The following is a 26282-nucleotide window of genomic DNA, read 5'->3' on the forward strand; positions in this document are numbered from 1 at the left end:
GCAAAGATTAATAAATGCTGTAAAAAAATAAACATTGTTCATTCTAAGGTCATAATACCTAATGCATTACTAATGTATTAGATTTATGGCAGGTTGACGTAGTCGATTCGCCCCCCCATCTCCACCCCCTCACATAAGAAGACAGAAGTTTCTTCAGCCTTTGAGCAGATCCTGTCAGAGAACAGAGCCACTCACAGCTCAACAGTTCATCTCACACCTGTATGCAGGAGGCTGAGGGAAAGTTCCGTTCTCATTCTCTCTTAACATTTTTGGATTTTGGTTTATATTGAACGTGGGACTCATTTATATTTCTAGACAAAACTGAGCTGACACTATAGGTCTATATTTATATTTCTCCGCTGTGAGATCGAGAAGTTAAACGGCGCTGAAGCGCAACTTGTCAGCACAGCAGTGAACAGAACAGAAGCGATGGAGCCGTCCGTGATCCCCGGTTCCGACATGTCTGACCTTTACTCCATAAACCCGTTTAATGTCACTTTTCCTGACGAGGTAATGGGGTTCGTTCCCGACGGGAGGAACTATACCGAGCCCAACCCGGTAAAGAGACCCGCGGGTATCATCATCGCCATTTCCATAACGGCTCTGTACTCTGTCATCTGCGTGGTGGGACTCCTGGGAAATATCCTGGTGATGTATGGGGTGGTCAGGTAAGCAACACTAAACCTTATAGTAAAATACTTAATGTATTAATACATGTGAATTTATTTATCTATCTGTCTGTCTGTCTGTCTAACTATCTTTCTTTGAGATAACATAATGCATAATTAAACAATTTATCACACATTACCTCCATTTCTCTCTTCCAGCATTCGAATCTGCCAAAGAGAGAATAACTGATAATTTTAAATGATATACAGTATCACACACACACACACACACACACACACACACACACACACACACACACACACACACACACACACACACACAGTGGAGAGCGGGGCTGGTTGTCACATTTTTTGAATGTTCACTTCTGTTTATTATCTGACAATTGTTTTTTTTTACAACTCTTGTTTTAAACTTGCTATAACTTCCCCATGTCTCCTGTATTATTATATCGGTATTGGTGTGTTAAATTAAATGAATCAAGAATCAGATCTTCTGTACATGGTGAAAAATACACTAAAAGAGAAAATTCATCATCATTGTCAATGCAACTTTACAATCACCTACCTGTGAACCCAGTGGAGGGTCATTTAAAGAATATAGGTCAATCATCACTTTACTATTTTAATTATTTCAGGTCTTAGACCCCTGGGATCAACAATCAAAGGTGATTGCCTTAGGCTTTTCCTTGAACAAACAGTGATGACAGGGGGGTGGGGGAACAATAAAACGTATTATCACTTCAGTCCATGAGGGTATGAATAGACATTGTAATAAATGTGCATGCCCTCCAGTGTTTATTGGGCTGTCTGCAGTTCTGACGAGTGGCTGTGCTATATGTCTTCCTGTTGAGTAATCAACAGTATTGAAGTGCTTTTTAAACCAAGGGGTTAAAGAATAGTTCACCCAAAATGACAATACTCTCATCATTCACTCACCCTCATGCCATCACAGATGTCTTTCTTTCTTCTACTGAACACAAATTCAGATTTTTAGAAGAAAATCTCAGCTCTGTAGGTTCGCACAATGCAAGTGAATTGTGGCCAGAACTTTCAATGTCCAAAAAGCACATAAAGGCAGCATAAAAGTAATCCAAATGACGCAGTGTTTAAATCCACACCTTCAGAAGTGATATGAAGGTGTGGGTGAGAAACAGATCAATATGTAAGTCCATTTTTACTAATAATTCTCTTCCCTACCCAGTAGGTGGTGATAGATGAATGTGAATTAAGGCAGTAAGTGGAAGTGAAAGTTTTTATAGATTTATAGTTTAAAACGGATTTAGAGATTTATAGTTTAAAACGGATATAAATATTGATCTGTTTCTCACCCACACCAATCATATCACTTCTGAAGATATGGATTTAAACACTGGAGTCTTATGGATTACTTTTATGCTGCCTTTACGTGCTTTTTGGACCTTCAAAGTTCTGGCCACCATTCACTTGCATTGTATGGATCTACAGAGCTGAGGTATTATTCTAAAAAACTTTTGTGTTTAGCAGAAGAAAGAAAGGCATAAACCTCTAGAATGGCATGAGGGTGAATAAATATTGAGAATTTTCATTTTTGGGTGAACAATCACTTTAAGGTATGGCTGGTTTGCATGGTCCATTTAGCCATCCAAAAAGATTCTTTCTCTATTGAAAAATTAGCTGTTTATTTTGACAGAATACAATTTTTATGCAAGGAACATGTAAATTGCAAACATTTAATTATATATCATATGTATATGTTTTACCTTGAGTGAAACCACCAGTTAGGGAGAGCCATGACAGGCAGTGACCTCAATTTGGTACCATCTGATCGAAATGGCATTATGAGGCACTTCCAAGGATATCTCCACAGAAGGCTCATCTCATATTTGGTACTTACCCTAATCCATTTAATTCCAGAGGTTGGCATTCAGATGTGATGAATATCTGACAGTTAGGTAATATTTGTGTTCCACTTTTTAGAGCCTGTGAGTGGAGATGACACGTATGTGCCTGGCTGAAATATCGAAACTCACTCTCTTCCAATAAAAAAAGCTGTCAAACATCTCTGTAGAACATCACTTATATTCATTATGCATGTTCCGGGTTCAATACAAGTTAAGCTTAATTGACATGTATAATATTATACATCTTTTGGCTATGTTTTTCACAAAATGTGTATTTGGACCCTTCTGGGCCATTAAATAAAGGTCAGCACCTTGACTGTTCATGGTCATTTTGAAATGCAAACAATACAGCTGTCACTTTCTTTTCTTTATTTCTCTTTTCCTGAAGTAATACCACTTCTTTTGCTATTTTATGCTGTTTACATCTAATTTAACTGTAATTTTCTAATTTATACCATTTATTCCCATATGCAAATAAGTAAATGTAAGTACAAACTTACACTTCTATAAGTTGAAACATGATGAAAATATGAGAATGTGTCATGTATTGGGGATAGATTGCTGCCATCTAGTGGAAAACATAACAATTACATGACTTGAAAGTCATGTCATGACAATAATAACCAGTAGATGGCCGCAGAGATGGTGTGGTCTGATTGTAATTGAATTTTAGATTATCTAATTTTAGATTTAGATTAGATTATCACAAGTTATGCATTTATATATTTAGACATTATCAAACTTATTTGTCAAAATGTTGCACTTTTTTATATCGTATTGAAGTATCAGTTTTACTATTTATTTTTACAGTCAAACATAACTAAAGTGTTACAAAGAGAATATCAAAATTCAATAAATCAATAAAGTAAATTAGCAAGTTACTTAAGTTTATTTGCTTCCATAAAAGATGCAGTGTTTCATCTGAAAGGTGCCTATCCCAAGCTAAACCTAAACTTAAAGCCAAGTGCACACTACACGACTTGCAGTCAGCGCCCTGTGACAAACAGTCTTTTGTTTTTTATGTCCCTGCACACTGAAGAATTATGTGACGTTCTAGTGCATGTACATGCATTCCCTTTTTTAAATATTTCTGATCGGACGGTTATTTCCCTTTAAATTCACATGTAACCGACAAAGTTTAAACTCTTGTTTTATTAGGTGCCGCTCCACTGCTGTGGCACTATACAAGCCTAATGTCTAACGGGGCTTTTCCACTGGACGATACAGCTCGACTTGACTCTGCTCGCTTTTTGGGGATTTTCCACTGTGGATAGTACCTGGTACCTGGTACTTTTTTAGTACCACCTCGGTCGAGGTTCCAAGCGAAATACAATTCGATACTAAATGTGACGTCAAAACCCTGCAGACCAATGATTGGTCAGGGAGAATCGTCACTACCAGCATCACTGTATTTGGATTTGCGACACAGGACACCAACCCGCTAATATTAAAGTTAGCTACAGTGATAGCAGTATCATATGTTCAAGGGACTTTTGAATTGTTAAAAGAAATGGCTGTGCGCAAAACTACGCCGTGGTCAGCAAACGAGGGGCAGAAATTCCTCTCGTTAGCGACAAATGAAAAAGTTTTTCAGGAAGGGTCTCAGCTTTTGGCCGCACATGGCTACTACCGGACCTACAAACAGTGTAGGGAAAAGTAAAAAAACTTTTTTATACTATAAGTGACTACAGAACAATCAAGGACCACAACAGCCGGAGTGGTTCAAACAGAAGAAAGTGGAAGTGGTTCGACCAAATGGACGCTATGGATGGTACGTTAACTCTATACTCTGACTGAAAGCTTCATTTTGTGAAAGAAAACTTGCTTCTAAAACAGCCAGGCCAATTCAACTGTTACACTTGTGTAAAATCACCATACAACTACTGCTTTATGCAGCACAAACAGCTAGCGGTCATGTTATTGTTTATGGTTTATGTTTGTGTTTGTGTCGTGTTTAAGATGACGTCATGGCAGTAGAGGCAACTATGACGATCAGCCTATAATCCCACCCACGTTGAGGTGGCACTAAACTGCAGTGGAAAAGCAAGCTCAGAAAAGTAAAGCAAGTAGAGTTGAGTCGAACCGAACGTGCAGTGGAAAAGTGCCATAAATGTGTTTGAAGTGGACAAATCTCAAAATAGTCTTGACCACGTTATTGCTGTATTTAGCATCATACCGTTTGAAATGGATCGCCCAAAACGCATCCTAAAATTATGATAACAAAATGTATTCACAAACTCGCATGCTTTATTTGTGATAATGTCAACAAACATGAAAGAATGGCTCGTGCCTGTTTTTGCACTTATTTTCAAAGGTAAAAAGGGTGATGTTTTGTTTTATTTTCTAATAATGTTTAGATTGCTCTCCTCTTGTGCTCTCTTTATATTTCATTTGCTTTGGCTTATTGTCTGTCTTGTCAAGACAGTGCACACACCTGATGACAAGATGTCTTGATATCAAGCTGGTTTGAAATGTGCTGTTGAGTCTGGAAACTATACGACCGTTGGTAGAGAGATCTGAGACTTCTCGTCACAGACTAGTCGTTGACTGAAAACTTCAAAGGAGATGAGCTTGAGTCATGTAGTCTACACAAGGTTCAAGCATTTACATTGGGATCAGACTCTAACTTTGTTCTTTGATCTGTGTGTGTGTGTGTGTGTGTGTGTGTGTGTGTGTGTGTGTGTGTGTGTGTGTGTGTGTGTGTGTGCGTGTGTGTGTATGAATGTTTTGCTCTCTGGAGGTTTATAGTCCCACCCCTTTGTTTCTATGTGTACGTTCTGCATTGTGGCAGATTTATTGATTGTATTCGACAAATCTTTTTTTTTTTTTTTTTTATTCAACCTCTTAGACTCATCAAATGAAGTACTTTATTTTGTATGTTCAGATTGAAAGTCTTGGAAAAGTCACCAAATCTTGTACCGCTTAGATTGAGGATTTAAATATATATATATATATATATATATATAAACTAAAAATAAAATCGGTCAAATATTAGTAAACAGCCCAGGAAGGTTAATTCACTTCCATTGTAATTGCCTCACTGTAACCGTAATTTTTGTTTCTTCTTCCTATTTTTTTGTTGAGGTTTTGCCCTCTGCTGAAGCTCTTAAATCTTACATGGTGGCATTAAATGGGCCTCGTCAATTACTTTTTTTTTATGAAAACACACTGTTTTAGTATCACCGTTACTTGTGTTTCACCGCAATTTTGTAGTCTATATGACTTTTGTAGTCCATTTCAGAACTTTGGTAACTTTATGTTATATATCTATCTCTAATGTAAACCTGTGAAATGGCTTAATAAGTCTTGGAAAATAAATCACAAGTCATATAGATAACTTTTATGGTGATTTTATGATGCTTTTTTTTTCTTTTCTTTTTTCTTTTTTTTATCTTTACAGCTCCATTCATATTGCCTTAAATTGAAAAGAGCGGACAGAATATTCTTGTAAAAAAAAAAATAAATTCTGGTTCACAAAGAGAGAAATTTACACGGTTAGATTAGATTTAGAATTTAGGTTTAGAACAACATGAGTGTCAGCAATTGCTAATAGATTTGTATTTTTCTGTGAACTATTCCTTTAATTGCTTTCTATTCCTATAAACGCACTCAATGCTAACTTTTCTTGTGCAAGGCAGATTTTCTTCTCAATTTAGCATTTTCCAGTTGACAATTACTGTGAGACTATAAGTTTTCCAGGCGCTGGGTTGTCTGGGAAATGACATTTTGCACCAGCTGTGGTTGTCATGCTGACAGTAATTGTTCTTTCCTCCTGCTACTGAGGTGCTTCTTCACATACAGCTTTAATCAACATACTAATTGAGCGCTAATTCTTGGCTGCCTGTGTGTTAACCTTTGAGTTCTTCAGCTATATCTGAATGTGCTTCCACTTTGAATAATTAGAAAATTATAAGTTGCATATTGGTAAAGGCATATTAGAGCCCCGTGAAAACATAAGCCACAACTGTGATTAACCAGACTGATCTCATAATGAAAAGTAAGTTGACTTTTCTTTAGCTAAAATAGTTCTGTGCTTACAGAAATTCGAAATGATGCCCCCAGTGGCCAACACAGGAAGTGTTGTTGGTCGTATGAGCATGTGTGATCTCCATTTTCTGTGTAATGTTCACGTTGGTGTGCCAAAAGCACAGCTGAAGTCGAACAAAGCATTTGCAGGTGGCATTGTCATTCTAGAGAGCATTTCTTTAGACAAAAATCTGCTGTGTGCAAGATTTCAAGACATCAATGTTTGTGTTCCATTTTCCCTACAGAGAAAGTCTGTACATTTTTAATGTGTATATCTGCTGAAGACTAATTTGATCAATGTTTAGGGGTACACTAGCATATCGATGGTTTCAAAGCTAATGGACTAAAAGACAAAAAAAAAAAAGAATAAAAGACAATTTTTTCCCAACCCTACTTCAAAATGTTTTTCAAATGTAAAGTAATTGTCTCATACATGCAGTTCCTCCTAAAAGACAGCAGGAAATGAACAATCATTTAGCCGTAAGTGCTCAACAACAATTCTGAGTGGACCAAATCTGCTGAAATTGCAGTAATACAAATATTTTAAGCATACTTTTATGGACTGGAGGAACAGAGAAAGAGAAATATAATATTCACTCACTCCATTTGCAATGAAGGAAAAGAAAACGCATTGGAACCAGATTCTACCTAAATGTTCCCAGACACCCTCATGCAATCTGACATCATGGAGGGTGGGCTTCAGCACTATGAGGCTGATAATCAATACATGAGTCGAATCTCAGTGGTCTGTCTGAGGGTCTTTTCATCACCCGTCACAGAGTTCTGCAAATGAGGAGCCCTGTGTCTTGTTGTTAATGATTTGAAGCTGGAGTAGAAAGCCTGAAGTGCTGCTACAATCATTAAAACAAAAACAACATCAACACAATTCGGTCCAAATGATTTTGTCCAGTACTAACACAGCATCACTATATACAGGTTATAGTTAGAAGGTGGGAAGGGGCAGAGAAGCAGGCTTTGTGATGGAAAGTGTCTTGACTGTAATTGGTTTCCATTTTATGTGTGTGTGTGTGTGTGTGTGTGTGTGTGTGTGTGTGTGTAATTGCCTTCTGTTTTTGTTCTACCATATAGTGGAGGCCATTAGTAGCAGAAACCCACTGGCAGATTTACTACATTTCTGCAACATATTTTAGTTCTGCTGGCTTATGTAAGGCAAAATAGCATTTTCTATGATGAGGAGGAACAATAACATTATCGTTTTTGCTGGAAACAAAATAGGTAATTATTTTTAGAGCAGTAGCTGTCAACTGGTTTTGCTTCAGGACTGAGATTTTGCATTAGACAACAAGTGGTGACCCAAAACAGCACCAACATTTTTTTTATTGTACAAAATTGAATTTCAGTGGTTTCATGCTCTCGGCCTCCAACAATTCACAGCACAAAACACATTTTGTTTGACCCAAACCACGTGTATCCTCCTTGAAGCATATGAACTTTTGGCTCATTCTGTCTTTTAACTTCTGTAGTTTTGTTCATGTATTTTGTGGACTCGGTAGAGGTCTCCACAGGTCTTAAGTTGAAGCCCCAACCCCGCCCATACCCGAAACTGTGTGACCTGACCTGACTGGTACCATACAATGTTTATGCCTATTCCCAAAATGTATTACCCTATTTATAATTTCCTCTCCAAGCATGCACATTTCTTCCACCGTTCCAGTGCTATGTGAAATACTACTTGTTTGCTCTCGTCCTGCTTGCCTGTGTCTCACCTGTAGACTTGATGGCGTTACAGGATGCTTGAAACATGCTTTGCTGCTATCCCATTGTCCATTGTTTCGTAAAGTTTATTAGTTACATGTTTCTCTGTTAAATTGAATTTTGGGCTCAGAAAATCATGTTTTTAAGAAATTCTAATTTAAAAACAAGCTTATTTTTTAAAACTGCAACACATTTGAACCATAATTATCCTGACTCATTAAAGCTGAGTTTCTCCCATTTTCAGTGATATATGACACATTTATGGGAAATTCTTAAAGTTTTGTAAAACAGGCCTATATATTATGATGCGCATGTCCAAAAAGCAAAAAAACATTTAAACGAATGGGGGTTCCACAAGAGCTTGATTGTAGCAACAATTAATGTTTAATGATTGATCTTTTTTAATGATGTTTTAAGTTCTATTCACTTTTGCACATATTCTGCTAACATTTGTGCAAGCTTTTGTCATTCAGGCATTGCTGTTATAACAGCATTACATAATTAAAGCTTAATTAAATAAAGATCTTGCTTTCTGAATATGTGTAATAACTAAGTGTACATTTTCAGCTAATTTTATTTTATTGATTCAAAATGTTGCGTCCTGGAGTACTGTATGAAGAGCTAGTTAAACATGGTTATAAATAAGAGTGGGATTTTAAATTAACTGTATTTATGTGCAGTTGAGAGAAACAAAATGTCTTCACTCTCACGTGTGTACGTATGCACGTGTTGTGATCTGATTCACCGCAGTGCTCTGTGTCTTGCAGCACATTTTCCCTCTTAGCGCAGTTTGTGTTAGTGAGCATCTGTTCCAGACCAGCCAACAAAACACATAGTCCAAACCCAACATCCTCCTCATGACGTCAAACTTATCCACACCAACAACATACTGTCTAGAGACATCATGTTCTCTATTGCTCACTGCATTATACTATCCCGGAAAAATGATATAACTATAATGCATTTGATAATTATCTAGAGACCTCAGCATATGGCGATATGTCATTAACCATGAACTTTTGTTTAACATGAGTCATTATGAGTTTATGTAATGGAAGGGGAATTATACACAGTTGTACACACCCTTCCAACTTACAAATAAAAGCACTAATTACAAATATGTCTCTTTGACGAATGCCAGTGGATGCTGTTAGAGTGGTGTACACTTACAGTAAAGGTCTTATACATTTAATATAACTCAGTATAACTCAGGCATAAAATAATAATTACATATGCATATGCACGTATTTGTGCATACAACCTGTGTGCATATTGTTTTTCCCACCTCAATAAATGTAAATAAATTCAGTTACATTTTAATCACATTTTGTTAATCAAATTTAGAACCAACCCAACACACATTCAAACATTTTTTTACAGATTCCTGTTGTCCTTGGATATGTGGAATGTGTTTCTTATTTAGTTATTTTGGTATTTCTTATTTTGTGTATGTAATCTAGGCCTATATAAAAGGTATCGTGATTCAAATGGTTTTGAGGAAGGCACATTTGGCTTTAAACTTCTTGCTGCACGTGGGTTGTGGCTACATTAGATGGGTAAAAATATAGATTTTATTGCGATCTTCATTTGGACAATCCCGATATTGATTCTTAAAATCTGAAAATCAGTCTTTTATTCTATGCACAATCCTGTACAGTACAAGTAAATCACAAGCATAAGCGACCAAATAACCTGCTATGTGACTTAGAATATCTGTGATTGGGCACTGTCTGGTAAATGTTCAGATTTCAAATGCCAGTGATTAAGTTGTGTAGTGAAACACCAAAACATGCGCTCAACCAAAACCCTTCTGTGAAACACTTGCTGAACTACAGTTATTCTTAAAGAGACAGTACTTGTTCTACATATCAATGTAAATAGTACAAAAACAACAAATGATGCATATTAACAATAAACAAATTCATGCAATATAAAACTTTATATTTATTGATGAAATACACAGAATTTGTACCTATAGTTATTATAATTTTTATAAATGTTTTTACCTTTGCCAATTTTGTCCCCACCACTTTTTGAGGTAGCTTTCATCAGTTAAGTGTCTAATTCAGAATAAACATCTCCTGTTATTGAGCAGGAGTTTTCATTTCGTTCAAGTGTGTTATAATAATTTACGATCTGGTGCTGGAAGGTGTCGTTTAAAATTTCATAAAGAGTGCTTATCAGTGATCTCTCATGCATCGATGTATGTGCTATACTCGTTCCACTGTTCCACAGCTCGTGCACTTGTCCAGATCATTTGCAATACAAAATGCAATATGTGTGCGAATGTGCGAATCGGGATATCTGTATCAATTCCCAGCCCTAATGGTAACCATCCAATTGTTTTGTTGTGTTTATTTGGTGCAAAGCAATAACCACCCCTAAACCTTAACCTAACCCTACCCCTGAACCCAACCCTAACCTGATGAAAACCTGACTCTCATGAGACTTTGCAGCGGGATGGATCAAGACACGACCCTGCTTGTGCTCTCATGTGAGAACGCTACTTTTTTAGAGTTTATAAAAATATGTTTACCAAGAGTGACAAACGGCTGTTCAGGTAATGTTGTGTGGAAAGCCCTTAAATGGAGATGGTTTGAGTATGTCTCATGCAAATTAATAACTGCAGGCAATGCTGTCTCATTAAGAATAATTCTGATTCATCAATATTAGTATACTGGATATTTTTTCATGAGAATGTTTTCTAGGCACATAAGTCGGAACACTTTTATGCATTGGAGGGTATTGGGAAATAAGTAAGCAGTTTAACATATCTGCTCATTCTTTATCAGGTTTAATCATTGTTAGGGGTTTCAGACAATGTGACTCAGGGCTTGAGAATATGGCATGCATTCATAGAAAGGGCATTGGCTTCCAGTGACACAGATTGTATTAATGCTTAGAACTGATGTATCTGCATTTCATAGTTAAGTGTGTGTAGTCAATGGCAGTTAGCCAGAGTTTCTATATCTGGGAGCCAATGGACATGTTCTGTACACATACCAGAAATAATGAGTTCATATTGTACGTAGACAATACATCGGTTGAAACAAATGAAAATGCACTTGCACAATGAACAAATATAAAAGTATGTCCTTGACATGAAATCCTTTCACTAAAACCTGTTATAATCATACAAATAGTTAATAGTTACTGTGTGTGTGTGTATATATATATATATATGTATATATACTGCATGTACACTGATGAGCCAACACATTATGACCACCTGCCTAATACACTGAAGTTATCCTGTGGTATCTTGTACCAAGACATTAGCAGCAGATTCTTCAAGTCCTGTGAGTTGTGAGGTGGAGCCGCTGTGGATCGGACTTGTTGGTCCAGCACATCCTACAGATACTCAATCAGGCAACCTTCATGCACTGCTCCAAGGTCCAGTTCCGATGCTTGTGTGTCCATTGAAGGTGCTTTCGACAGTGGACAGGGGTCATCATGGGCACTCTGACCCGTCTGCAACTACGCAGTCCAATACGCAGCAGGTTGCGATGCACTGTGTGTTGTGAATTATTCCTCCCGTTACCATCATTAACATTTTCTGTGACTTGTGCCACAGTAGACCTTCTATTGGTTCAGACCAGACAGGTTAGCCTCCATTGCCCTCATGTATCGATGTAATTTGGAGCCCAACACCCTGTCGCCTGTTTGTGGTTTGTCCCTCCTCAGACCACTGTCGCTAGGTGCTCACTACTGCTGACTGGGAGCACCCCACAAGCCTTGCCGTCTCAGAGGTGCTCTGACTCAGTCTTCTGGCCATAACAATTTGGCCCTTGTCAGAGTCGATCAGGTCTTTACTCCTGCCCATTTTTCTGCGCTCAACATGCTGACTGTGAGAACTGATTGTTTGCATACCATCTAATCTACCCAGACCTTGACATGTGGCCTTGTTAGGAGATGATCAATGTTATTTGCTTCACCTGTCATAATGTTTGGCTCACTGGTGTGTATATAGTATACAGTATATATATATAGAGAGAGGGAGAGGGAGAGAGAGAAATCACATAACATCACAAACATTTTTGTTAACCTTTAAATAACCTTTACGGATGGTCTAATAATGGATCATGCTATTCTCACCCCAACCTTTAAGGACAAACATGTTTGTTTCCCATGCTGTCAGACACTGCTCACGTTCTCTGTGATCACAGTGAAATAGTTGTGTGTTTGTGCAGTAATTAATTTGTGCCGAATAATAATGGCTATATTCGCAGGAAAGTCAAGCTGATCAAACCTCATGTTGAGCTAATTCAACACAAAACAAAATGAAACACTGGTTAGATCTTAACACACTCAGCATGACCACAGATATAAGGAAGTTTATTCATCTGAAGATGTCCTGCTGGGGCAAAAATAAAACCGTAAATGTGCAGCACCCTACTATAAAAAAGTAAGCTAATTTATTTTAACTCTATGATTCTGGGGCGAATTCAATAAACATCTTAATATTGTGCAAAAAATACAACCATCCATCTGAAAGGAATATTTCAGGTTCAGTAAAAGTTAAGCTCAATCAACTGTATTTGTGGCATAATGTTGATTACCACAACAAATAATTTTGACTCGTCCGTCCAATCCTTTTTTTATAGCAAAAATCTGGGTACAGTGAGTCACTTACAATGGAAGTGAATGGGGCCAATTTTTGGAGAGTTTAAAAGCTAAAATTTGAAGCTTATAATTTTAGAAAAGCACTTATATTATTTCTTCTTTTAAAGCTCATGTATTATTTGAGCTGTAAAGTTAATAATTGTTTTTACAGTCGTTTTAGGGTTTGTATATATTACATCTTCATGGCAACAAAGTTGTCAGATTTTATATAAATTTACACAGAAAAGGATAGTAAGTGATTTTATCACAATAAAATCATGTTAACGCACTTATTAATGTCTTGTGACTTTAATTTTGAAACAGCAAGTATTTTAACGTTTACGGATTGGACCAATTCACTGCCAAGTGCCTCACTATAACCCAAATATTAGCTTTTTTATAAAAGAATAGGAGAGTCAAGTCAAACTTTATTTTTGTGGTAATCAACATTATCCAACAAATGCTGTCAAATGACGTCAATTTGAATTAAACCCAGAATACTCCTTTAAGTTTGAGTTTTCAATTCATTAAGTCATTAAGTGATTGTGATAATCAAGTGGTACATTTTTGTACATTATCAATCATGGCAAAGAGCTATGACAGGGCAAAAATCCAGATGCACAGTTTAAACGAGCACCTTTTCGGCATATTAAAGAGGTGGTTCAGGTGTCTGGATCACAGAGGTTGATTGATGCTGTACAGTCTCAGAAAAGTATGTCTAGATTTTAGTACTGTTGTCAGATCCATTCTCCAAAACCTAGCACTCAGAACCGGCCTATAGATGTGGAATTGCGTAAATGAATATGTGGAAACAATTCATCTAAAACTTCATCTGTAAATACCCCATTTCCAGAGGGACATGACATGCAGCAACACTATTAACATGATTGTCATAAATTATTTTTAGCTAAATTATGAGCAATGACTGTTAATGATACAGGATAATTAATAAGTAATCATACATGCATTGTTGTTTTCTTTTTCTTTTTGCAGCCAAGGAGCAAAGATCATGAACCAGCTCACCATTTATTTATTATTATTATTATTTCATTTTAGTTTAACATCAGTTTAAACATGAACTATGCATTTGAACAGTGCTAGTAATTGAGTAATTGGGACATTTTGGACACAGATGCCATTTTTTTTTTCAGCTGGTCATTAATCATGATTCCTCCCAATTCTTTGGAGCTGATCAACTGGAATCAAACATAAGATAAAGCAGCAAATAACATCAACTGCATCAAAATATTACAGTGAAGAATGCAGAAATATTACACAGTTTTTGTTTTTCAAGCAAAGTTGGCTTATGCCTTTTTCTCAGACATGCTCTTGTCTGGGCCAGCTACCCTCAAATGCTGCAAATGATCATGCTTTCACTGATAGCTACATATAAAGACAGAAAGATAGAGAATTTAAGTGCCTATTGCACTGCCAATTGTTCTGGACAATTGCTTGGGGAATAGGCATGAGATGAGATGGATTTTCTCTAGCACTCTCAAAGGACTAAACGTGATCTATAGACATTTACATAACTGCCAATTACCTGTGAAAAAATTAATATCAAATTGTCTGTCTCTGGGAATTTGTTTTATTTCTTTATTTTATTTTATAATTTTCTTATTTTTTTCGGAAGCAAATTTCAAAGAAATAATTTGTTCTTGGACAAAAAGAGGACTTTCACTTTGTTTTGGTAATGTAATTGTGGACTGTCCAGTTAAGACCAAAATAAATAGACAATTGCACCCTTAAAATCCCATCTGGGGTGTTTAATCTCCGGTGCTTTGAGGGTTTAGCTTTATTTCAACCAGAGGCACAACTGGGAGAAATACATGATGTAATAAGTGCAGTGTGTTCACTCCTCTGGGAAATTACATTGCTCTAGCATTCCTCAAAAACACCTCCACCCACAAAGTGTGATTAGCTCCACAAATCAATGTGTGATTAGCAAGATCTAGAGTCTTGCATAACAATTATACTGTATAATATGAGCTGTGTACCACAAATAAAGGTTTTGTACTGTAACAATACAGTTATGTTACTTTATATGCCTCTTTTACCTGTTCCAGATAATTAAGTGTGCACATAAGATGAAATATCTCTCTACTATGAGTCTACTGCTCAAATAAAACAAGACAAATCTTTTTTCCTTTCTTTCTTTCTTAGAATTGTAAAACTGTAAAAGGCATTAGAAAAACAATATGTACACAGTGGGTACTTTTTTCCATTGTATGGTTTTGTTTGTTTATTTTGAAATGTTAAATGATGTTAAAAAAAAAAAAAATCTCAGTGACTTGTTTATTTTAAAGTGTTTTCATTATGGCTGCACAATTAATCAAAATAAAATTGAAACCGTGATATGACCTTGTGCGATTATTAAACTGCGATTTAATCAAATAAATATTCTGCTCCCTTCAAAGTTTATTTGCGCTGCTCTGTCCAGTCTATATTAAGTTAGAGCATTGTTGGTGTTTTCAGAGCGGTTCTGCACTCCACTTCTCCCTCTCATGCTTAGAGTAACAGAAGTGCTCAGAGTTTGGTCTGATTGCTTACGTGCGCTAAACGCTTTATTTACACTAAACTGGTGCATCCTGTGTGAAGCGTTCTTTATTATTATCTGCAGTTGCAACATCTCAGTCTCCGCAAGGCACAGGCATCATAATAATTATGCGGAATACAAGATGAGGTATAATTCAAACATCTTTATTAAATGATGAGCAAACAGCATTAACAGTAACACCTGTAGAGTCCAGAAACTTCTCTTCCTCCATTCTCCTGTCATTTGTTTACCTCACAAGAGAGAGTGTCGCCCTTATTACACTCCCCGCGGAAACAAGTGATAGCGGAACATCTTGGGTTACTTAACTGTAACACCTCTTCCCTGATAAAAGTGGAACGAGATGCTGCGTTGATTTAGCGCTTTGGGGACGTCTTTAGGAGTGACCAGCTGTGAATATGTGTGCAACACGTCAATTAAATTGACTACAATTTATAGCCTCCGCCGGTGACATCATCAGGTGCGCCACAGGTGCATTGTCAGGTATTTTGTCTGAAGAGCAGTCCTGGGGCAACCTCAGTGCGGCAATGAAGCGCAGCATCTTGTTCCGCTTTTATCAGGGAACGGGTTACAGTTAAGTAACCTAAGATGTTCCCTATCAAAAAGCTACACTTTGATGCTGTGTTGATTTAGCGCTTTGGGAATGAGAATACCCACTCCGCTCACTGTGGATGTCCAGACCCCTTACAGTTGTGTAGTTGTGCTCACAAGAGCGCGAGAGTTCTCAGACATGAGCTTGTGATGTAGACTCAAGGACATAAGAGCCCGGAGTGGCATGAACATCCAAACTATAGAATCTTATGAATGTATGCGGGAGGAGCAGCCCACCGCATTACAAACATGTTGCAGAGGGACACCTCTTGCCAAAGCTTTAGAGGCAGCGACCCCTCTGGTAGAGTGAGCCCTGATACCTACTGGCGAAGCTTGACCACGCGCCTCGCAGGCCAGGGCAATAGCATCCCTCACCCAATGTGACATAGTTTGCTTGGTGGCGGCCGCCCCTTTGTTACGACACCCATGACAAACAGATAGTTGCCCTGACTTACGCCACTGGCTAGTGCGGTGGACATAAGTCTGAAGGACACAGTCCGTGAAGTTTTTCTGCTCCGGTGTTACGTATAAACGGCGGAGAGCAGAAGGCTTCGAGAGTGACCGGATGTACGTTCGAGAAAGGAACCTTAGGCAGGTAGTCAGGGTGCAATATTGCTTTAGCCATACCTGGGGCAAAATTTAAGCAGGATGGCAAGATGGACAGAGCATGCCGATCCATTATTTTTAGAGAATTAATTGCCATAAGAAAAACCATCTTGAGAGTCAAAAGTTTATCAGACGCTGACTCTAGAGGTTCAAAGGGGGTCTCAACCAGACCCTCAAGGACTATTGCTAAGTCCCATGAAGGGATCCTGGTCCTAGCAGGAGGTCTCAAACGCATGGCTCCACGAATGAAGCAAGCTAGCAGGGGATGTTTCCCCAAAGGCATCCCGTCAATCAAGGCATGGCAAGCCAATAGAACGCCACATAAACCCTGAGAGTGGCGGGGCATGTGCCTGCTGATAATTTTTCCTGCAGAAAATCCAGAACTGAAGCAATCTGGCAGTTAACTGGATCTGCATTATGTGCATAACCATTGGTAGAGGGAGCCCTAGCACTTAGAATGGTCTCAATAACTTCAGGTGAAAGCCCAGTGTCCCTCAGTTGGTACCCTTCAGGGACCAAACATGAAGGTTCCACAGCTCGGGCCGAGGAGGAAATATTGTCCACTGCGCCTGAGACAGAAGGTCTCTCCTGTCCAGAATCACCCATGGCGAACCGTTGAGGAGAGACATTATCTCCGAGAACCATACCCTGTTCGGCCAACATCCACGCTGCCAGGTTCTCTGAGATGGGAATCCATTTTGACACTTCCTGTTTAGGGGATGTCGAGTACCCCAACAAGGCTGGGTGCAAGACCATCAGAACTTTCTCTTTCTGGAGATAATGGTCCTGAGGTCTTGCTTTGGAGGCTGCTGAGGGTGCTGAACCGGTCCCCAGTCCTTATGAGGGGGAGCGCGATCTGCAACACTTTGTTTCTGAGCCTCCCTTCAAGAAGGACCAGGGCAGTGCTGGGTGGCGGCGGCCCCTCCCCCTGAGTGCGGCAAGGAAGGAATTACCTGAAGTCCTCCGCATGACTCTTCGCCTCCTGGAACCTGGTGATAACTGTATTCATAGCATCACCAAATAAGCCAGAAGGCGAAACCGGGGCATCGAGGAGGAAAACTTTGTCCTTGTCTTTGATGCCCGACAGGTTGAGCCATAAGTGTCTCTCAGTGCTGACCAAAGCAGTCCCATAGAAGGGACTGATGAGGTGTTCCCTTCCCATGGCCACCAGACAGAAATCTGTCCTCCAGTTTGGAGTGCTTGGGGGTCTCTTGTTCGCGTTGCCAGTCTAATTGAAGCCTGGCCACCGCACGAGTAACCACCTTGAGTAATTCCTCCACCGCTTTATTATCGTGCGTGGAATGCTCAGAGGTGGGTAGCTCGAAGTCCGCAGACTTGAGATTCAAAGTCCCCCTCATGAACCAAAGAGGCGCCGGAGTATGCTTCAGGATCACGGGAAGGACCAGCTGGATCTGGGGAGAGAGAGCGAGCGATAGGGATGGACCCGTCTCTCGCTCCTTAGCCAGATCCATATGAGAGCCCCATGATGGAAGAGTGGGTGCTGACTCTCGGAGGTAAGCAAGACGAGTGCAAAGCGTTTTGACTGAGAACAGATCGCAATGCTCGCACCCGCCCCTCCCCAAAGCAAGAGCAGCATGCTCTTCCCCCAAACACACAAAACAAAACTGGTGTGTGTCCCTTTAAGCCATAGAGCGTAAACATGGTAACACACACCACTTCCCTTGTTTATCAGTCAATCTTCTTTTTTTTTAGAAAAGAGAAAGGTTTCTTCGCACTGCCTAACAATTTCTAACTCAGTCAAGAAGCACAACACACACAGAGTGATCTGAAGACAAAAGAGACTTGCGGCGCATCTATTTATAGCCCCTTTACTGGCGCATCCTGATGATGTCACTGGCGGAGGCTATACATTTTAGTCAATTTCATTGATGTGTTGCACACTTATTCACAGCTGGTCACTCCTAAAGACATACCAAAGCGCTAAATCAGCGCAGCATCACAGTGTAGCTTTTTGATAGGGAACTAATATTACCAACATCCAACAAAATGAAAAGGAAGGAACTTACATATAATAAATCTATATCAAATATTTTGTTACTATACTATAATGCATTACTAAATTAAATATAATAAAATAATGAATAAAAATAATTTAATTTAATGGTGAAAACCTAATCAAATTTTAAATTTAATTACACCAATGGGTTATCAGTTCAACTTCAGTTTGACATTAAACCTCATTCTTTAGGACTATCTTATATAAAGTAAAGAATAATTTGTAATTTAAGACCTAGAATAAAGAGTAACATTTATATTTAAAAATTATATTTTGTGTTTATTTTATTATTCAATAAACCAACATTATTTTTGACAGCAAAAACTAGGCAACAACTATGGTTTTACCAACAGGGAAATTTAGTTAACAGTGACATTGAGAAAAAAAGGTCTCAGTTTGGTTCTTTCTAAGAGGGCTCAAGTGTGAAAACCCCAGTAGCCTTTTTGCAGTTGAACATGTGGAAAACATTACCATCATAATCGCAGTTCAAATCGCAATCACAATATTTCTTTAAATAATCACAATATGACTTTTTGCACAAAACGTGCAGCCCTAGTCTCCATCCATCATGTGACTGTATTTATACAGGGTTGGGGAGTAACAGAATGCATGTAATGGGAATACGTATTTAAAATAAAAAATATAAGTAACTGTATTCCACTACAGTTACAATTTAAATTATTGGTAATTCGAATATTGTTACATTCAAAAAGTATTTTTATTACTGAAGAGATTACTTTGCATTTTATTGTCATTTGTTTAATTTAATATTTATTCCTTTCAGATGGAAAACATTTATACATATAAATGATGTGATCCAAGGTGCATTTGAACAGTGGTGAAACACTTTCTTATGATGTGTTACATTCATACAAGCAGACAGAGAAGTGAGTCTGGAGCAGAAGAAATAGGAATAAACCTTGTGTCAATTGTTAGCTTTACACTAAGCTAAAATGCTATTTCTAGCCATTTTACATGCACGTTACCAGTCACGATCATATTTTTTTTATCAAGAAAATTCCCGTTAGAACATAATCTCTTTTTTTCTTGTATTAGGGCAAAAATCATATTCTTGATAATAATTTTTTTTTTTTTTGCATTGTTTTCCTGTAAAAATAGCTAAAAAACAACACTGCATAAGATATTTAGATTTTATCTACCATTGCTGAAGAAGTAATCCAAAGTATTTAGTATACGTTACTGACCTTGAGTAATCTAATGGAATGGATTCTGTAATCTGTAGTGTAATACATTTCAAATGAAAACCCTCCCAACACTGTATATATGTAACATAAGTAGTATACAAATGTAGATGTTGCGGCTAGAGCTCTGACAATATGCAATAAGCAATATTTTTACATTTACAGTTTTACTCTTGGCAAAGCATTTTTTAGCTCATCTGCTACCTGATAATATGTCAAAGAATTAAAAATCCTAAGGCTCTGGAGATATTAAAAGACACTTATGTGCTCAAGCTGATGCCCCTCTGGAGTCCTCGAGCCCAGGACTCAATTTGGATGGTGCAGTGGAAAATATTCTGTGTCAACTGTCGAGCATGATGGCAATGCTGACGATGGTCACTGCTGACTTGCAAAATCTTGATGAAATACACCGATCGATCACTGCCATGGAGACGAAATTAACAGAGTTGGCTACAAGAGTGTCGGATGTTGAGAAATGGATCGATTATCTGGAGCCATTGGAGTTGGAATTAGCTGATAATCCGCTAGCAACCAAGGTGGACTTGGAACGCATTTGGGAAAAGTTGGAAGACCTTGAGAATCATAATCGCCGAAACAATGAGTGAGCAGAGGTCAGCATATGGTGGAATTTCTGGACGAGCTCTTTCCGGTTACGGCTCGAAAATCCTCTGAGGGAGCCAGGCCTCTATCAATTCTGGCCAAATTTCTGAGATCATCCAATAAAGATCTTGTGTTATGCAAGGCAATGAGCAAAGGAAGGCTTTCTTGGAAGAACCACAACATTTTCTTGTTCCCAGACTTTGCAAATTCGACAAGAGTGAAAGTGATCGATTCAAGGAATACAAGAAACTCTTACATCAACGGAAGGTCGCTTTTGCACTGATGTTCCTGGCCAAATTGAGAATAGATACTAAGGATGGCCACAAAATATTTACATGCCCACAGCAAGTGATGTGGAATGAGTAAGTCATGGTGTGATTCTTATGTTGCAGTCCAGTGAGCCTAGGTTACTGAATATTCACTTGACTGTTTGAGCAAACTGGGCACCTATTTTGTTTCTATTTTGACTGGTTCTGCCTAGCGGCTGTAGTTTGTTTTGTGTAGTAACACTCCTTCGGGACAATTTGTGGATTAATCTGCACATTCTTTGTGCTTAATTTTGCCTATTGGCTGGAGTTTGTTAGATTGGAGTTAGATAGATTGCCTTATGTTATGTAATTCTGTCTCACAAAATCTGTATATATATATATATATATATACACTGGACTTGAGCAATCCGATGGCAAAGTTGTTGCAGGGGCTCTCGTTGGAGTAAACAGACTGTTTAAGCTTAGAGGGATGGCCGCTGTCGTGTGCGTGGTTAATATACAAGTTTTTCTTTTTTCTGTTTGTTTGGTTCAGGGGTAAGTTCGGGGTTTGATTATTACACTAATGTTGGAATGTGATCTTTACCATTTTGTTCTTGACACACAAACTTTTTTTTCCTAATATGTAAAAGTGTAAAATATTAATATAACTGGATTGTCTCTCTCCATGTGGATTGTGAATGGCTTGGGGCACCCCATAAAAAGAAGGAAGGTTATTTCTTTCTTAAACGAAAGTAATATGATATAGTGTTTCTTCAAGGAACGCATCTATCCTGCAGGAAGCTGGAAAATATGGGAAGATATGGGGTGGGCATGTTTTCTTTAGTGCTGGCTCAAGTAAATGCAGGGGAGTCATTACATTGATAAGTAAACATCTACAATTAAAATGTCTCAAACAGTGTAAAGATAAATTAGTAAAAGTCATTATAGTTCTAGTAGAAATTCAGAGGCAAAGGTTGATTTGGGCTAATATTTACGCACCTAATGCTGATAATCAGGGCTTTTTTATAGATCTTGAAGGGATATTGTAAGCCGCTGGCACCCCTTATTTTATAATATTGTGAGGAGACTAATCTATTGATGGACTCATTCCTTGATCATAGTGAAGCAAATCCTCTAACACAACATTGACGCTTCTCAGGATGTGTAAATATCTTGGTCTTACAGATCAGGAGACTTTTGAACCCATCTGGTAGGAACTATATATTCTTTTTATCAGTCCATAAAATGTATTCTAGAATAGATTTATATATATATATATATTATCAAAGTCCCTCATTTCATCTGTTGTTGATGGCTCAATTGGAAACATCTTAGTCTCAGATCACATCCTGGTGTGTTTAGAGGTGTTGCCACATATGGAGATAAAGAAATTATATAGTTTTCACTTTAATGTGTCCCTTTTACAAAATCCTGATTTCCAACAAATGTTAAAGGCTGAAATGTTTAAATGGAGACCAACTGGTCCTCAGTATCCTCTATGGGCATGGCTTGGGAGGCACTTGGGAGGCACAGTTCTTAGTGTTCGGATCATACTAGTGTTGTCACGGTACCAAAATTTCAGTAGTCGGTACCAATACCAGTGAAATTTCACGGTACTCGATACCATTTTCGGTACCAAAGCAAAACACAAAAAAAGGTTACTAAACAACACTCTTTTAATAACAAAGTCTACAATACATTAGCAGCAGAACTAAGAACAAAAATATGCCATTGAGCAACACTTTAATTTAAATGTATTCTTTTTTAATTATAACAAAACTGAACAATGTATGCTTAAAGTATTTTTGAACACTTATATAAGATTTGCTTCAACTTTTGCAACTTTTAATTGACATTTTTACCAAGTACTAAAAAACAAAACCTTAATAAACAAGCATACAATAGAATTAATAAAAAACAATTTCCAAACTAATGTGCAAAATGCTCTCTTATTAATAAAGCTGCATTTTGCCATTTTTCTTCATGATAAGAAATGCATATGGATATATAGATATTATGATTAAATAAGTTCTAATCTAGCTGCATTAAGCGTCCGCGCTCGAGGGATGTGCATCCACGAGGCAGTCTCTCTCAGCCGGTTGCAGTTTCAATCTCTCCCCCTTAGATTGGGACGTTCGCGCAACTTATAGAAGAGGCACTGACCACACAGAGAAATGCCAGTTTCTGAGTTTATAGTTATTAACACGAGCTGCTTCTGTATTATTTGAACTTTAATAAAGCTATAACGCATTACATTTTACTGCATTTAAGATGTAATGGCGGGATGTTTCCTTTAAATAGCTCCGCCTCCGCTTATTCCACAATGGTACATGCTTCTGAATGTACTGTTTTTATAATTCCCTAATACTTTGGGATCTACATAAAATAAACTGTATTTTATACAGTCCAGAGTGCTTCTGAACTGTTATCTATGTAATTCTTCCTCCATCAGGCGTGAACTGTTGCTCTCACGCGTCATTGTTACAGTTTATTGTGATTTCATGTTACATTAAATGAGATCAAATGACTATTCAACAACGAACATTTTTCTCGTCAATTTTGTATTTTCGACGATGTCGATAATGTTGACTAAATGTTTCAGCCCTAATGCAAATGATAATATGCTTTTAAACTCACCTGCTTTAGTTGCTTGAATAAATCCAGTGTCTGTCTTTCATGTGCTTTATTAAGTTTGATGTGTTTACTCCTTTCGTCAGAAAATTGCTAAAGCAGCGTTTACAAATAGGTTTTTGCTGATCTATGATGTTTCCCTAACCTATGATTTTCCAAACCGCAAATCTTTCAGCTTTTGGATGAACCCATTTATTCTCAATGTAAAAATACTAAGTAAATATATAGGAATGTATTTACTAATGTTAATGAATAGAATCGTATTGCACAAAGATAAGAAAATTAAACATAACAAAGACTGCATTATATTTACCTCACACATGTATTCTAATAGAAGGTTCTGTACACACTCTTTCTGCAGATACACCAAGCTGAAAACTGCCACCAACATCTACATCTTCAATTTGGCTCTGGCAGATGCATTAGCCACCAGTACCCTTCCATTTCAAAGTGCCAAGTACCTTTTGAACACCTGGCCATTTGGTGAGTTTCTGTGTAAGGTGGTCATAGCCATTGACTACTATAACATGTTCACCAGTATCTTCACCCTTACAATGATGAGTGTGGACCGTTACATCGCAGTGTGCCACCCTGTAAGGGCACTGGATTTTCGGACCCCGATCAAGGCCAAAATTATCAACGTGTGCATCTGGATTCTCTCCTCTGCTGTTGGAGTGCCAATCATGATCATGGCGGTTACCAAAGTGACAAACCAAGGTGAATAAGTATCTTTAAAAGATTTTTCCTCCAGATGTTTGTAACAACTAATTAAATTTGTTGGACACTTAATTATGTTTTGTTACCATACATATTTAGGGTTCACCTGTCAAAATGTATTCCCTAACAGGTACAACTGCCTGCATGCTGAAATTCCCTGATCCAGACTGGTACTGGGACACTGTGATGAAGATCTGTGTGTTTATCTTTGCATTTGTGGTGCCGGTGCTAGTCATCACAGTTTGCTACGGTCTAATGATCTTACGCTTAAAGAGTGTCCGTCTACTCTCAGGCTCAAAGGAGAAGGACAGGAACATGCGTCGGATCACTCGAATGGTCTTGGTAGTGGTGGCCGCCTTCATCATCTGCTGGACGCCCATTCACATCTTCATCATTGTCAAAACACTTGTAGACATCGACCAAAGGAACCCCTTTGTGATTGCCAGCTGGCACCTGTGCATCGCACTTGGCTATACCAACAGCAGCCTCAATCCAGTCCTCTATGCTTTCTTGGATGAAAACTTCAAGAGATGCTTCAGAGACTTCTGCGCACCGTTCCAAACCAGTGCTGACCGGACTGCTCTCAACCAAGCCAGGAATGCGACTAGGGAGCCGGTTTCTGTTTGTGCTCCTTCAGACACAGGGAAGAAGCCGGTATGACTAGGCTTGGAGAAGATCCCAAGGGGGTCCCAGTCCAGAAGAGTTCAGCAGGACTTACAGTCCGAGATCACCCAAATCTCCACCACTGAATTCTAACAGATTGGAAGAGCCATTTCCAACACCTGAAAAAGTATACCATACTATATACTATACTATCTTAAGTGATGTACATTATTACTTTAGAAGGCTACTAGGGAGGTATGAAGCTACTCTTCCACACCGTTCATTATTTACATTGGATTGTGGATTAGCCCCCAATATTTTATTGGAAGATGACCTCAAACAACCTTAAACACAATGCTGAGGTCAGTATTCTCCTATGAGGTCAAGGTTATACAACAATACATCAACACAGGACAAATTCTCTCACTTTCAGGGTCTGGTGGACTTTAAAGGTCTGAAATCCTACTTGCACTGAGAAAATAACTTTTATGCTGATGAAGGAGCATGCATTGAAATGGAGTCTGCAAACAATGTTTCAGTCGATTCTCAGTCAGTGAAAATAAGCACAGATACATCACAAAATGAAATCTGGCACAGGATATAAAAGCAAAAAGTGGAGACTGGATCCAATTTAAAGACACTCCAGCTGAAATGGAAAAGTATTTTCAACAGTTGATTATGTATTTAATTTCCTCTATATCTAAGAGATTTTGGAGGCAGAGGACTAGTCTTGGGGAAATAAAGTAAAAAGAAAAAAACAATGGAAAAGATGTCAAAACTTTACAGCTCGCCACAATTCTCTATGAACCCCAGTGGCTGTAACTGTGGGGAATTATGGGCAAATATGTCTTGGCCCAGAATAGACTTCTGTCAGATTGGAGCAATGTGGAGAAAGGTGGTGTGTTGTGACATGCAGACCAAAGAGTAAATTACAGTTTGTCTGAACATAATTTCAGTGATACGGACACATAATTAATAGAAAAAAGCACTATGGATTATATTGCTGAGGACAAGTTCATGATAACAAGCTCTGCATCAACTGTGGACGTCAGGTCCATCCTCCATTGCTAAATTCAATTAAAAGATTTTCAGACAAACCGACACTCATTTTTTAAATCCAGGGGTGCATGAAAAACTGCTGAAAACTGCAAAGTTTCCTGGACATTCTAAAATATAACAAAGGTGAACCCAACTGAAGAAACTGTGGAAAATGTATATTTCTATTAAGAGTGTTAAAATAAACTGCCCAAGATCTGGGCAAGAATCTATTCAATGACATTACATTATATGTCATCTCACAAACTGCAATAGATTGGCTTGGCTATACCTTTAATTTAAACTGATTGTGTTCATATAGCAAGGTTAAAACTGACCAATACTGTTTTTGTTGTTGTTGTTCTTATGACACACTGAACAACAGTTCAAATCCTAATGAGCTGCCTTCATAAGCAGCATTTTAAAGCATCATAGGCTTGATCTCGACGTGGTACATTGTTGAAGTGTTAGTTAATTATCAATTTACTTACAGTTCATTCACAACTAAAAAGTATTTTAGAAATAGTAAAAAAAGTACTATTTTACCAATTATTTGTGTGCTATGTATATTAATATTTAGTAATGTATTGCGTTGATAACTTAGCAACATGCTACCATCAAACTC

At 38.0% G+C, this 26282-nt stretch overlaps 1 protein-coding gene across 1 annotated transcript; it reads left to right on the forward strand.

Moving 5' to 3' along the window:
* The first annotated feature begins 429 nt into the window (after positions 1 to 429).
* LOC127620116 (delta-type opioid receptor-like) lies at positions 430 to 24679 on the forward strand. The gene is made up of 3 exons (XM_052093219.1): positions 430 to 668; positions 23664 to 24019; positions 24150 to 24679. The coding sequence occupies exons 1-3, from the start codon at positions 430 to 432 to the stop codon at positions 24677 to 24679; spliced, it is 1125 nt and encodes a 374-aa protein (XP_051949179.1).
* The last annotated feature ends 1603 nt before the right edge of the window (positions 24680 to 26282 follow it).

This window comes from Xyrauchen texanus, chromosome 26 (assembly GCF_025860055.1).
Source record: "Xyrauchen texanus isolate HMW12.3.18 chromosome 26, RBS_HiC_50CHRs, whole genome shotgun sequence".
In the NCBI taxonomy this organism is placed as follows: domain Eukaryota; kingdom Metazoa; phylum Chordata; class Actinopteri; order Cypriniformes; family Catostomidae; genus Xyrauchen; species Xyrauchen texanus.

Excerpts from the sequence above, each read along its gene's own strand:
- LOC127620116 (XM_052093219.1), top strand. The coding sequence starts at position 430 with ATGGAGCCGTCCGTGATCCCCGGTTCCGACATGTCTGACCTTTACTCC. Across the intron at positions 669-23,663 it reads GTGATGTATGGGGTGGTCAG|ATACACCAAGCTGAAAACTG; the intron begins GTAAGCAACACT and ends CTCTTTCTGCAG. Across the intron at positions 24,020-24,149 it reads TACCAAAGTGACAAACCAAG|GTACAACTGCCTGCATGCTG; the intron begins GTGAATAAGTAT and ends ATTCCCTAACAG.